Consider the following 15,897-nt stretch of genomic DNA (forward strand, 5'->3'; position numbering starts at 1 on the left):
TTTTTGAAAAAGGGTGCACCTTATATATGGGGAAATACAGTACATGACGTATACAGAGTGGAAGGATTTATAGAGATAGAAAGCACACTGGTGGTTAGCAGGTGATGGGAGGAGGAGGAGTGGGATGTGATCATGGATAGAGAGTTTCAGATTTGCAAGACAGAAAGACTTCTGGAGATGGATGGTGGTGGTGGTTACACAACAAAGGGAAGGATAAACTCCATGTCATTGAACTGTATGGTAAAGTTTCTGTGTGTTTTATCACAATTGAAAAAATGTGTTAGCCTGACCTGCACAGTGGATAGAGCGCCAATCTGGAATGCTGAGGTTGCTAGTTCAAAACCCTGGGCTTGCCCGGTCAAGGTACTTGTGAGAAGCAACTATGACTTGATGCTTCTTGCTCCCCCACCCACCCTTCTACTTCCCTCTCTCTCTCTCTAAAAATTAATAATATAATTTTTATAAAAAGATTTAAAAATGTGTTAGTGAGAGAAAAAAAATATATCCATGTTCAAATCCCTGGAACCTAGAATTATACATCATATGGCAATTGAACAAAAAAACTAATTTTGCAGGTGTGATTAGGTTAAGGACTTTGAGATGGGGAGATCATCCTGGATTATCCAAATGGGCCTGAAATGAGGTCAACATGTGTTTTTATAAGAGGTAGGAAGAGGGAAGTTTGAAGACAGAAAAGGAGAAGGCAATGACACTAGGGAGGAAGACGCTGGAATGATGTGGTTCCAAGCAAAAGAATGTCAACAGTTACCAGAAGCGAGAAGGGACAAGGAGCAGAGGTTCCCTTAGAGTCCCCAGAGAGAGCACGGCTTTGCAGCCACCTTGAAATTTGGTCCAGTGAAACTGATTACAGCCTCCAGAACTGAGAAAACACATTTGTTTTTTGAATCTTTAAGTTTGTAGAAATTGTGGAAGTCATAAAACACTAACAGGGTGACATTTCCTATGGTGAGGAAAAACAAAGGAGAGAGAGGTTTCCGCATGGGATGGAAATAAAATTCTTGATTTTTACTTGTTATTTCCGAGGTGCATAGGAGATATTTGATAATTTGCATCAAATAAACATGGAAAGCAATGGCGCTGGATGCGATTCCCTAGGGAGACAACACAGCAGGGAGGAGAGAAGGACCCTGGCTTGAGCTAATAGTATGGAACTAGCTGAAAACTATGGAGAGGTGGAGACTCCCACGAAAGAGACCACTAAGGGGCATTCAGTGAGCGCCTCTGGTCTTAGAAGCCAAAAGAAGAAAACATTTAATAAACTGAACAAAGTTAATAGTTTTTAATGCTGTTTTAGGTAAATAAAAAATTTGTGGCTACTGGATTGTCAATATGGAGGGCATCTGTCAACCCTGACCAAAGCAGCTCCTTTGGAGGAGAGACAGAAACAAGACTGGATTGTTTGAAGAGCCTGGGAAGTAAGCAATTAGAGCATGGAGACTTCCATGTTTAACACTGGCTTGTGCATTTAGCCACATTTTTCAGGTTCTTAAAAATCAAAGTACAATGTAGAGTTTCTAGAATTTCAGATAACTCAAATATATATTTCTTGTCAGCATGGGGAAAATATATATATATATATATATATATATATATATATATATATATATATATATATTTCCCAGTGTAATATTAGAGCTTTAATTTGAATTTGAGAATTTGGGATGATTTACTCATACTTAAAATGCATTTTAAAACCATATAAGGTAAAAACTGCCTGACCAGTGGCGGTGCAGGGGGTAATGTGTTGACCTGGGATGTTAAGGTCCTAGGTTTAAAGCTCCTAGGTCGCTGGCTTGAGTGTGGGATCATAGATATGATCCCATGGTCGCTGGCTTGAGCCCAAGGTCGTTAGCTTGAGCAAGGGGTCACTCGTTCTGCTGTTGCCCCCCCCTCCCCATCAAGGCACATATGAGAAGCAATCAATGAACAACTAAGGTGCTGCAACTAGAAGTTGATTCTTCTCATTGCTCTTTTTTCCTGTCTTTCTGCCTGTCTCTGTCTCCTTCTCTTTCTCAAAAACAAAACAAAACAAAAAGCTATATAAAATAAAAACAGATAAAATTTGAATATTAGTAATAGCAAACTAATGAGTATATCACATAACAAAGGATTTATTTTGCTGTCCCCTTTCCTCAAATTGTCCAACTAGAAAGCAAACCCTACTAAGAAAAATAATTAAATCCGAGCGTAAACAATTTTCAATATTGTAGAATACAAACCATTATATAATATTGAATTTTTTTAAATCATCTACAAAGTGTTTCCCGGCCTAGTGGTATATTATTTCTAATTTCAGAAAGAATAATGAGGACATTGTTTTATTAAGGGGAAAAAAAAACAACATGAAGGCTTTCTTCAAAAATACCATAAATACAATGTTTAAATTTTGGAAGAATAATCCATTTTTTGTCAGACCTAATCACATTAAGATCCCTCTACCTGTGCTGCCATAACTATAAAAGATCATTTCATATGGCTTAGTTTGAGATTTGAATATACAAAACAATATGCATTGACAATTTAGTATTTTCTCTCATATATTTTAAAAATCATTAATTCATTTAATTAAAATAGCTGATACAATTCTTCTCACAAGCAATAACCAAAATTTTTAAATATTCTCTACATATGTGAGGCAAGAGAGTATTATTTCCCATTTAATGATTTAAGTTTAGTATATGGAAATTTTTTTAAGAATCCCGTAAGATTTTTTTTTCTTTTTTTGTGACAGAGAGACAGAGAGAGGGACAGATAGGGACAGACAGGAAGGGAGAGAGATGAGAAGCATCACTTCTTCATTGCGGCACCTTAGTTGTTCATTGATTGCTTTCTCATATGTTCCTTGACTAAGGGGTTATAGCAGAGCAAGTGACTACTTGTTCCAGCTAGCAACCTTGGGCTCAAGCTGGTGAGCTTTGCTCAAATCAGATGAGCCTGCGCTCAAGCCAGCGACCTTGAGGTTTTGAACCTGGGTCCTCCACATCCTAGTCCGAAGCTCTATCCACTGCGCCACCGCCTGGTCAAGCATCCCCACAAGATTTCTTAATTCTAAAATAATCATTATACACACACACACACACAAGCATTTACCTATGCAATACATATAAATATGTATGTGTGTATATAAGAAATAAATATATTTGTGAAACATATTTTATATAAATGCATTCACATGGAATAAAACACACCTAAATCCTCCAATGATTATTTTATTTTAAATGGACTAGCAAGTGGAAGCAATTTATACCCATCTCCCCCCAAAAAACACAGAGACTATTTGATTGCTTTTGCTCCTGGGAAGTCCCTGAAAAGAAATGTCTACTGGATATGACAAGAGGTACTAGCTGGGAAATTTACACATGTAACTAGAAAAGACTGACATCCTGGTCATCCCCATACTCCTGGAGCAAGGAGCTGGGCTGGCACTCAGACCGGCCCTGTGTCTGTAACCCAGGTTACCTAAATAGCTGTGCGCCGGCTTCTCCTCCACGACTTTGATTCTTCTTGCCCCAGTAGGTATCACCAGCACTTCCACGTAACCTGGAAGAGTTACAAAATATAAATTATGAAATACACCTCAAGTTCTTATGAGATCTCTGTTTTTAGTTGACTTGCACGTCTTTCTTTTGGGTTTGGTTTTACCTGTGGAAATAAAAAAAATCCTAGGTACAAAATCTGTCATAAGTTTAAGTGTAGAAGTTTCTTGGAAAGATGTTAAGTCCAGAGCACTATCAAGGGCAAATAGATGATTGCATTTTTACATCAAAGTTTGCTGATATCGACCCTGGCCGGCTGGCTCAGTGGTAGAGCGTTGGCCTGGCGTGCAGGAGTCCTGAGTTCGATTCCCGGCCAGGGCACACAGGAGAAGCACCCATCTGCTTCTCCACCCCTCCCCCTCTCCTTCCTCTCTGTCTCTTTCTTCCCCTCCCGCAGCCGAGGCTCCATTGGAGCAAAGATGGCCCGGGCGCTGAGGATGGCTCTGTGGCCTCTGCCTCAGGCGCTAGAATGGCTCTGGATGCAACAGAGCGATGCCCCAGATGGGCAGAGCATCGCCCCCTGGTGGGCATGCCGGGTGGATCCCAGTCGGGCGCATGCGGGAGTCTGTCTGACTGCCTCCCCGTTTCCAGCTTTGGAAAAATGCAAAAAAAAAAAAAAAAAAAAAGCTTGCTGATATCTTATGAATTGTGAGAAGAGAGAACAGTGGGACAGGCCAGTTAGAAAGACATGGAACTTGGAACAGAGCAAACAACCCCAGATTCTGCTCAAGGAACTTCTTTAAGGTAGAGAGTGTGGGAAAGAAGAAAATGTGCTATTGATGATCACATCCCTGAGCAGCTAAGCGCAGGACAAGAGGCCGCTCTCTCCTGGAGGACCCCAGTAGAGCGTTTGAAACTGGGTATATAGACAAGTAAGTGTAAGGCCATAGCAAGCAACCTACTGTCGCTGAGAAAGGTAGGACACAATTAGTTGTTTCTCAGGAACGGTTCTTCTGCAGAGTGTTAGGAATATCAAGCTTGAAATGAAATAAGATTATAAAATAACATGGGACAGAAGAGAGAATGTGCAGGAAAAAGTCAACATCAAGACTTCACTTAGTGCGGAATAGTATCAATGCTGACTTCTTCAGTTGAAATAGTTTATGCTTTAAAATTATGTGGAAATAGTATTTAATATACTTCTTAGTATATCTGTGTAGCTCCATATATCTGATAGAAGTCTAATTTCAACTTTTAAAATGGCACAACAGTTCATCTCAGAGTTGTCTGCTATTGATTAATAATTCAAATTCATAAAATTGTTTCAATTACCTGATGTACAGCAAAAGCTAACATATACCCCACCTGGTGGCAATGGCTGGAATTATGCTTTTAGAATTATAATTTCCATTAGTGAACATGGCTTATTCATATCCTCATTTTTAGTAATACCAGACCATATAAGCACTATCATTTTGTTCCATGAACAAATAGACAACAATGAAAACAGAAACAAACACTGCTTATTTGTATACAAAAGTAAGGTCAGACGGTCTCTGTACTGAGTGAGCTTATAAATGAATTGGAGAGACAAGGCAGAAATACCTTATACAAATATGAGTTCAATAAAACTTCAAAAATTATGTTTAAAAAATAATATGCAAATGGTACGGTTAACTCCCTGCTAACAAATATAAACCATGTTGTCTGCCTGTCTTCTCCAATCACATTACCATTCAAAAGATTTGCTGCTATTTTTAACTCACAGAAGTGAGACTTACTTTTTATTTTTCCCTTGTAAATAGTTATATACATTACTCATGTTTGAGAAACATTGACATCAGCCAGAATCATGATGATTCAGAGGAAAGAGCAATTTTTATAGTAAAGGAAAGCTTCACAAAGAAGTAGATGAACCGTCTTTGAAGAGTGGGTAGGACATGGATATATACAGAAATATACATATAGCTCACTGAGTATAAAGAAAAGTAAGGAAGCAAGTAGTATTCTTAGTACCACACGAATAAAATAATTCTGACAGAATAAGAAACTGTAAGATGATGGCTCTCTTAAAGAGAGTTTTAATGTATGCCCAGGGCACTGAATTTATTATTTTGCAGCTACTGAACACTCTTAGTCTATAGCAAGGAATTTGATAATGACATACAGGCTAGAGAGGCTTCATTTTTGGTATTCAGACGCTGGCTGGAGAAGCTTTATCTGACAGCAGGGTGCAGGGTACCCAGCAACATGGCTGTGGATAACTGTGTCAGGAGTCTAATGTAAAAATCCGGGAATGGTAGAGGCTAAGGTAGTAATTTCAGAAGGCATTGTGAAGGAAAAAAATTCTGAACCAATAGAAAGTGGAAAAATAAACATTGAACTCAATGCCTTCTTATTACTTATATGAGAATGAGGCCATGGCTTATAGGAACGGAGTCCAGTTGTAGTAAGAATCTGATAAAATCAGCTTCCAAATTTGTATTTAACAAATGGTGTCACACATTAGTGCAATTCCCCAGCAAACACTCTAAAACACTTGGACTTGGGAGGAAGGCTAGGCTGTTGTAGCACCCTTGGGAGGCATCTGTGCAGCAGAGCCCATTCAGCCATGACAGGAAGTAGAGAAAATAGAAAGAAAAGTCAAGAAGTCCACCTTGATGACAGTCATAGTTTTTAACACAGATTAAAAATAAATCACAAAAGCCTGGTTGGTGGTGGTGCAGTGGATAGTGCGTCAACCTGGGACCCTGAGGTCCCAGGTTCAATACCCCAAGGTCACCAGCTTGAGTATGGATTCATCCAGCTTGAGCCCAAAAGTTGCTGGCTTGAGCAAGGGGTCACTGGCTCGGCTGGAGCCCCCAGGTCAAGCCACGTATGAGAAGCAATCAATGGACAACTAAAGTGACACAACTACAAGTGGATGCTTTTCATCTCTCTCCTTTCTTGTCTGTCTCTTTCTCTCAGAATCAAACAAACAAGTAAATAAAGCACAAAAGAGAGAAGGAATAATCCAGAGAAGTAGGAGCTCTGGCTATTTCAGTGCAGTGGGATTCTGTAGATTAGTCTATCTGAAGAGTCAACTGCGTTATAAGCTACAGAGACATCAAAGAGCAAGGTGGCAGAGGAGATTGTGACTGGATGTCACAATCAAGAGATGACTGTTGACCTCTGAGTAAATGAATTCAGCCAAATGTTTGGAGATATTAAATGTCCGGTTGTTAAAAAAGAAGACTAGATAGGAAAAAGTAGAGGAAGTAACTGGACATTCCTATTTGGGTTTAGCAGTAAACTCAGAGATAAGTTGTACATTAGGATAATAGTTACATCAAAGTTTATAGTTATATTCAGAGCAACTTTCATTTATTCAATTTGAATGGCTTGGAAAGAAGTGAATACATTTTTTTAAAGAGTGGCTACAACCGAGCTTAGAATTTAGAATAAAGCCTGTGATGTAAGTTGTAAATTTTATCCTCATGTTCTGAGTTTGTTTTATACATAGGAACATCCCATCCTATTTTATAACCGGAGATCCATTATTAATCATCCATTTATCAATACTAATTACAATAATTATTTTCATGGTAATAATGAAAAATGCCACATTTCGAGCAACACTATGTGCTAGTCGCTATTATAGGTAATCCACTTAAATTATTACTTAGTCATAATGATGGCATCCAAGGTAGATATTACATATCTCATATACTAGATGAGAAAATAAATGTGGGGGACCCTTTTTCAAAACTGCATTGTCAGTAATTGGCTGACCCAAGCTTTGAACTCAGATCTGTCTGATTCCACTATGCTCTTCTAGCTAGGACCCATTGAAACTATTTTATAAAATAGAATATATGACACTATAACACTCCTGATCCCATTCAGACATACACACAAAAAGTCTGAGAGCTGTGTTCCTTACGCAGAATCAATATCATTATCTCTTACACTAAGAAGAACACAGTTTATGTCCATTTTCTCCTTAGTGTGTATTGATAACTATATAGCTCCACAACTAGCCAAATATACAAGTTACCTTAAAAATTTCTTTAGAGAGATGACGTCAGAGTAATGGTGGGGTAGGAAGCGATACCGATAAATCTCCCCCAAAACTCAACAAGATCTTCAACCAGAAACAGAAAAACCTATACTTGGAGCCTCCAGATGCTTCGCAATACACCCAAAGGTATGGTGGAGAGAAAAATTGGCTAAATATATAACCAAACCCCGAAGGAAATAGGGAGTAAGAAAGGCTCCGCCTTCCTCACTAACCTAAACAGGGCGGCTTTCTCTGGTAACTGTGAATATAGAAACTGAGGCGGGCAAAGGGAGTGAATAGATCCAGGCCGCCGTGGCACAAACGGCCGAACCAGGCTGTGGCACGGAGATCCAAGCTGAGGAAAATCTGATCCTGTGGCAACCCGGGCAATACAAGCTAACACTCGCGCCAAACCCAAACAAAGAAAGACAAGCGGAGCGGCCATTTTACCCGGTCTCCTGGTCGGCGTGCGTGCAGTTAGTGGGCGAGAGATTTCTTCCTAAGCCCCGGAAGTGGATGCCCGTGTTGCCCCACGGAGAGGCAGGGTCAGAGGCCTTTCTGTGGGCTGAGGGCAGAGTCTCTGGGCAGCCCCAGCGCCCTGGGAAAGCCACGCATGGGAGTGAGTGAGAACTAATTCCAACTGTGGAGATTTTCCGTGCGGGCGGAGGTTTCACTCAGAGGGAAACGCGGCGGGCCTCATATCCTGGTTTGCGCGAGCAGATAAGGAGTGAGCAATTCCTCCGAGTGCCTCGGCAGTGCGCGCCCGTGTTATCGCACAGAGGGGCAGAGTCAGGGGCCTTTGTGTGGGCCAAAGCGGAATCTCGGGCCGCCCCAGCACCTTGCAAAAGCCGCACACGGGGACGGAGCGAGACTCAATTCCAACGCTGCAACTTTTCCCTGCGGTTGGGGGTTTCACTCAGAGCGTGAGACTGCTGGCCGGATATCCTGGTCACAGACAGAGAGTGAGAGTTTCCTCCAAGCGCCCCGGAAGTGGGCGCCCGTCTGTGTTACCGGACAGAGTGGCAGAGCCAGAGGTCTTTGAGTGGGTAGAAAGCCTGCCTGATTATGCTAGCAGCTCTGAATGACTGAGCCTTACCCAGAGCCCTGTGCTGAGTGGAAATAGAGTGGGGAGTTGCCAGCTCTTTGAGCCTCTTACTATCCAGGCAGAGGCAGCAGCAACCCCATAGCTGGATTATCAGGCTACTAATTGAGGAAGGAAAGACTAGGAGAAAGGCTCTAGGAACACAGACTCTCTCATTGTTGGAGCCTATAAATGCTAATGAACCTCGACTGCCAACGAGACTAAAGCACAATACATGACATTGCCATAGAGACTTATCAACTGCAAACCTCTACCTGAGGTGCCAAAGGGGCAGAACCCGGGGTACAGAGTCACCGACCAGGAAGAGGGAGAGAAAAGAAAAAGCAAGAAGATAACCTCTCAAAATCAAGAATAATCTGCAGACTTTATAACCTATCCCATTTTATTATATTTGTTCGTTTGTTTCTCTTATCTTCATTCTTGAGACTTTTTTTTCCTCCTCCAATTTGGCCGATTAACTCTCTGCCGGTCTTACTCTCTCCTCTCCTTGAACTACACTACCCATAAGTGTTACATCTCCCATTATCTTTTCTCTTCTCTTCCTTTCTCTCTACGAGGGTTGCACTCCAAAACCCTTAACTCTCTCTCTCTCTCTCTCTCTCTCTCCTTTCTTTTTTCTTCTTTTAGTGGTTCCCTCTTTTTTTCTCTCTCTCTCTTTCTTTTCTCCCTCTATATTAGTTTCTTCCTTTCTCCTTTACATCTACTCTCATTCAAACCTCAATAACAAACAAATTATCTTATCTGGGACTCAAACTTATGTTTGTGGCATTTTGGGGGGGGTTTACTTCACCTTTTTAACTCACTAGCAGTGCTCCCATCCCTGGCTCTCCATATTATCTAGTTCTTGTTCCACTAAATACAATAGTAATTTTTTAATTTGTCCCCCCATTTTTCCGTTTTCCTCTTATTCCTCTCATCATACCTCTTAGACAACCAACACCTAAAAGCAAATCATTTTATTCTTGACCCAAATTTTTTCCTTATTGGCTTTTTGTGGGTCCATACGCTCTTTTTTTTTTCTTCTTTTTTCTTTTTTTCTTTTTCCTTTTTTTTTTTTGCCCCTTTATTACTTTTCCCCAATTCAGGCCCTCCATCACAGGCATTGTTTGTTATAATTCACAGTTCACCACAAGATTTTCTCAAGAAAGAGGGGAGAGGAGAGGAGAGGAAAAAAGGAGGGGGGGAATAATTTCCTTTTTTTAAATTTTTTATTTTATTTTATTTTTCTTTACTTCATTATTAATTTTTTTTTAAAAAAACAACTCTTTTCGATTTTTAATTTTTTTATTATTTATTATTTTTTTTAACTTTTTTTTTTTTTTTCATTTTTCTGAAGCTGGAAACAGGGAGAGACAGAAAGACAGACTCCCGCATGCGCCCGACCGGGATCCACCCGGCCTGCCCACCAGGGGCGGTGCTCTGCCCCCCAGGGGGCGATGCTCTGCCCATCCTGGGCGTCGCCATATTGCGACCAGAGCCACTCTAGCGCCTGAGGCAGAGGCCACAGAGCCATGCCCAGCGCCCGGGCCATCTCTGCTCCAATGGAGCCTTGGCTGCGGGAGGGGAAGAGAGAGACAGAGAGGAAAGCGCGGCGGAGGGGTGGAGAAGCAAATGGGCGCTTCTCCTGTGTGCCCTGGCCGGGAATCGAACCCGGGTCCTCCGCACGCTAGGCCGACGCTCTACCGCTGAGCCAACCGGCCAGGGCTTTTTTTAACTTTTTATTCTTTATTAAATCTCATTAATACTATCAACAAAACCACCCTCATATGCCACTAAGGAAGAGAAAATCGAATATCATGGATACAAAAGAAAGAGAGGTAACACAGCTAGATGAGGAAAAATCTATGGAGAAAAAATTTAATATATTGGAAACCTTGGAACTAAATGACAGAGAATTCAAGATAGAAATCCTAAAAATCCTCTGAGATATACAAGAAAACACAGAAAGGCAATTTAGGGAGCTCAGAAAACAACTCAATGAACACAAAGAATATATGTCCAAGGAAATTGAAACTATAAAAACAAATCAAACAGAGATGAAAAACTCAATTCACGAGCTGAAAAACGAAGTAACAAGCTTAGCTAATAGAACAGGTCAGATAGAAGAGAGGATTAGTGAAATAGAAGACAAGCAACTTGAGGCACAACAGAGAGAAGAAGAAAGAGACTCAAAAATTAAAAAAAAATGAGATAGCCCTACAAGAATTATCTGACTCCATCAAAAAGAATAACATAAGAATAATAGGTATATCAGAGGGAGAAGAGAGAGAAAATGAAATGGAGAACATACTCAAACAAATAATAGATGAGAACTTCCCAAGCCTGTGGAAACAACTAAAGCCTCAAGTTCAAGAAGCAAACAGAACTCCGAGTTTTCTTAACCCCAACAAACCTACTCCAAGGCATATCATAATGAAATTGACACAAACCAACAGCAAAGAAAAAATTCTCAAGGCAGCCAGGGAAAAGAATAATACAACATATAAAGGAAGGCCCATTAGATTATCATCAGATTTCTCAGCAGAAACTCTACAAGCTAGAAGAGAGTGGACTCCAATATTTAAAGTCCTGAAAAAGAGGAACTTTCAGCCATGAATACTATACCCATCAAAGCTATCCTTCAAATATGAAGAGAAATAAAAACATTCACAGATACAGAAAAGTTGAGGGAATTTATCATCAGAAAACCCCCACTCCAGGAATTACTAAAGGGGGTTCTCCAATCAGATACAAAGAACAAAAAAAAAAACAGAGCCACAAGTAAAAGCTCCAAGAAGAAGACAATAAAACCAAATTTAAACTGTGACAACAACAAAAAGAAAGAGGGGGAGAAGATGGAGATTAACAGTAGCAAAGGACGATGGAGCGCAAAAGTACTCACAAAATAGTTCGCTACAATGAACAGGGTAGGGACCCTTTTCATTACTCAAAGGTAACCACCATTGAAAAAACCGCCACAGAAGCACATGAGATAAAAAAGATAGCAACAGAGGAAAGATGTATGGAATACAACCAAATAAAAACAAAAGATAGAAAAACAAAAGAGAAGGATCAAACAAGACACAAAAATAACAGAAAGCAATGCATAAAATGGCAATAGGGAACTCACAAGTATCAATAATTACACTAAATGTAAACGGATTAAACTCACCAATAAAAAGGCACAGAGTAGCAGAATGGATTAAAAAAGAAAATCCAACTGTATGCTGCCTACAGGAAACTCATCTAAGTAACAAGGATAAAAACAAATTCAAAGTGAAAGGCTGGAAAACAATACTCCAAGAAAATAACATCCAAAAAGAAGCAGGTGTAGCAATACTCATATCGGATAATGCTGACTACAAGACAGGAAAAGTACTCAGAGACAAAAATGGCCATTTCATAATGGCTAAGGGGACACTGAATCAAGAAGACATAACAATTCTTAATATATATGCACCAAACCAAGGAGCACCAAAATATATAAGACAGCTACTTATTGATCTTAAAACAAAAACTGAGAAAAACACAATCATACTTGGAGACCTCAATACACCGCTGACGGCTCTAGATCGGTCATCCAAACAGAGAATCAATAAAGACATAGTGGCCTTAAACAAAACACTAGAGCACCTGGTTATGATAGACATCTACAGGACATTTCATCCCAAAGTGACTGAGTATACATTTTTCTCCAGTGTACATGGATCATTCTCAACAATTGACCATATGTTGGGCCACAAAAACAACATCAGCAAATTCAGAAAAATTGAAGTTGTACCAAGCATATTTTCTGATCATAAAGCCTTGAAACTAGAATTCAACTGCAAAAAAGAGGAAAAAAATCCCACAAAAATGTGGAAACTAAACAACATACTTTTAAAAAATGAATGGGTCAAAGAAGAAATAAGTGCAGAGATCAAAAGATATATACAGACTAATGAAAATGACAATACAACATATCAGAATCTATGGGATGCAGCAAAAGCAGTGATAAGAGGGAAGTTCATATCACTTCAGGCATATATGAACAAACAAGAGAGAGCCCAAGTGAACCACTTAACTTCCCACCTTAAGGAACTAGAAAAAGAAGAACAAAGACAACCCAAAACCAGCCGAAGAAAGGAGATAATAAAAATAAGAGCAGAAATAAATGAATTAGAGAACAGAAAAACTATAGAAAAAATTAATAGAACAAGGAGCTGGTTCTTTGAAAAGATCAACAAAATTGACAAACCCTTGGCAAGACTCACCAAGGAAAAAAGACACAGGACTCAAATAAAATCCAAAATGAAAGAGGAGAAATCACCACGGACACTGTAGATATACAAAGAATTATTGTAGAATACTATGAAAAACTTTATGCCACTAAATTCAACAACCTAGAAGAAACGGATAAATTCCTAGAACAATACAACCTTCCTAGACTGAGTCAAGAAGAAGCAGAAAGCCTAAACAGACCTATCAGTAGAGAAGAAATAGAAAAAACCATTAAAAACCTCCCCAAAAATAAAAGTCCAGGCCCTGACGGCTATACCAGCGAATTTTATCAAATATTCAAAGAAGACTTGGTTCCTATTCTACACAAAGTCTTCCAAAAAATTGAAGAAGAAGCAATACTTCCAAACACATTTTATGAGGCCAACATAACCCTCATACCAAAACCAGGCAAGGATGGCACAAAAAAAGAAAACTACAGACCAATATCTCTAATGAACACAGATGCTAAAATACTAAACAAAATACTAGCAAATCGAATACAACAACATATTAAAAAGATAATACATCATGATCAAGTGGGATTCATCCCAGAATCTCAAGGATGGTTCAACATATGTAAAACGGTTAACATAATACACCATATCAACAAAACAAAGAACAAAAACCACATGATCTTATCAATAGACGCAGAAAAGGCTTTCGATAAAATACAATACAATTTTATTTTTAAGACTCTCAACAAAATGGGTATAGAAGGAAAATATTTCAACATGATAAAGGCCATATATGATAAACCATCAGCTAACATCATATTAAATGGCACTAAACTGAAGGCTTTCCCCCTTAAATCAGGAACAAGACAGGGTTGTCCACTCTCTCCACTCTTATTTAATGTGGTACTAGAGGTTCTAGCCAGAGCAATCAGACAAGACAAAGAAATAAAAGGCATCCATATCGGAAAAGAAGAAGTAAAGGTATCACTTTTTGCAGATGATATGATCCTATACATCGAAAACCCCAAAGAATCCACAAAAAGACTACGAGAAACAATAAGCCAATACAGTAAGGTCGCAGGATACAAAATTAACATACAGAAGTCAATAGCCTTTCTGTATACCAACAATGAAACAACTGAGAACAAACTCAAAAGAATAATCCCCTTCACAATTGCAACAAAAAAAATAAAATACGTAGGAATAAATATAACAAAGAATGTAAAGGACTTATATAATGAAAACTATAAACCATTGTTAAGGGAAATCGAAAAAGATATAATGAGATGGAAGAATATACCTTGTTCTTGGCTAGGAAGAATAAATATAATCAAGATGGCTATATTACCCAAAGCAATATACAAATTTAATGCAATTCCCATCAAACTTCCAATGATGTTTTTTAAAGAAATAGTGCAAAAAATCATCAGATTTATATGGAACTATAAAAAACCCCGAATAGCCAAAGCAATCCTAAAGAAAAAGAATGAAGCTGGGGGCATTACAATACCTGACTTCAAACTATATTATAGGGCCACGACAATCAAAACAGCATGGTATTGGCAGAAAAATAGACACTCAGACCAATGGAACAGAATAGAAAGTCCAGAAATAAAACCACATATATATAGTCAAATAATTTTTGATAAAGGGGCCAACAACACACAATGGAGAAAAGAAAGCCTCTTCAATAAATGGTGCTGGGAAAACTGGAAAGCCACATACAAAAGAATGAAACTGGACTACAGTCTCTCCCCCTGTACAAAAATTAACTCAAAATGGATCAAAGATCTAAACATAAGACCTGAAACAATTAAGTACATAGAAGAAGACATAGGTACTCAACTCATGGACCTGGGTTTTAAAGAGCATTTTATGAATTTGACTCCAATGGCAAGAGAAGTGAAGGCAAAAATTAATGAATGGGACTACATCAGACTAAGAAGTTTTTGCTCAGCAAGAGAAACTGATAACAAAATAAACAGAAAGCCAACTAAATGGGAAATGATATTTTCAAACAACAGCTCAGATAAGGGCCTAATATCCAAAATATACAAAGAACTCATAAAACTCAACAACAAACAAACAAACAATCCAATAAAAAAATGGGAAGAGGATATGAATAGACACTTCTCCCAGGAAGAAATACAAATGGCCAACAGATATATGAAAAGATGCTCATCTTCTTTAGCTATTAGAGAAATGCAAATCAAAACGGCAATGAGATACCACCTCACACCTGTTAGATTAGCTGTTATTAGCAAGACAGGTAATAGCAAATGTTGGAGAGGCTGTGGAGAAAAAGGAACCCTCATCCACTGTTGGTGGGAATGTAAAGTAGTACAATCATTATGGAAGAAAGTATGGTGGTTCCTCAAAAAACTGAAAATAGAACTACCTTATGACCCAGCAATCCCTCTACTGGGTATATATCCCAAAAACTCAGAAACATTGATATGTAAAGACACATGCAGCCCCATGTTTATTGCAGCATTGTTCACTGTGGCCAGGACATGGAAACAACCAAAAAGCCCATCAATAGATGACTGGATAAAGAAGATGTGGCACATATACACTATGGAATACTACTCAGCCATAAGAAATGATGACATCAGAACATTTACAGCAAAATGGTGGGATCTTGATAACATGATACGAAGCGAAATAAGTAAATCAGAAAAAACCAGGAACTATATTATTCCATACGTAGGTGGGACATAATAGTGAAACTATTGATAAGAGTGTGGTGGTTATGGGGGGGCGAGGGGGGAATGGGAGAGGGATACGGGGTGGGGAGGGGCACAAAGAAAACAAGATAGAAGGTGACAGAGGACAATCTGACTTTGGGTGGTGGGTATGCAACATAATTGAATGACAAGATACCTGGACTTGTTATCTTTGAACATATGTATCTTGATTTATTGATGTCACCCCATTAAAAAAATAAAATTATAAAAAAATAAAAAAAAATTTCTTTAAAAAAATTATCTTCTGGCTAAGCAAGTTACAATGAAAGACATGATAAATGTACTAGGGAAAAAAAACCCTCTTAAGTTTCTTTTCTAG

The 15,897-nt window shown here is 38.9% G+C and overlaps 1 protein-coding gene across 1 annotated transcript in view; it reads right to left on the reverse strand.

Annotated features, from left to right (window-relative positions):
- ADAMTS19 (ADAM metallopeptidase with thrombospondin type 1 motif 19) overlaps positions 1 to 15,897 on the reverse strand; it is a 500,178-nt gene that overhangs the window by 91,809 nt on the left and 392,472 nt on the right. The window contains exon 16 of the mRNA XM_066276903.1: positions 3,481 to 3,561. Within this exon, the coding sequence (XP_066133000.1) occupies positions 3,481 to 3,561 (81 nt within the window). The remainder of the gene's footprint in view (positions 1 to 3,480; positions 3,562 to 15,897) is intronic.

Source organism: Saccopteryx bilineata, chromosome 4 (assembly GCF_036850765.1).
Source record: "Saccopteryx bilineata isolate mSacBil1 chromosome 4, mSacBil1_pri_phased_curated, whole genome shotgun sequence".
Classification (NCBI taxonomy): Eukaryota; Metazoa; Chordata; class Mammalia; order Chiroptera; family Emballonuridae; genus Saccopteryx; species Saccopteryx bilineata.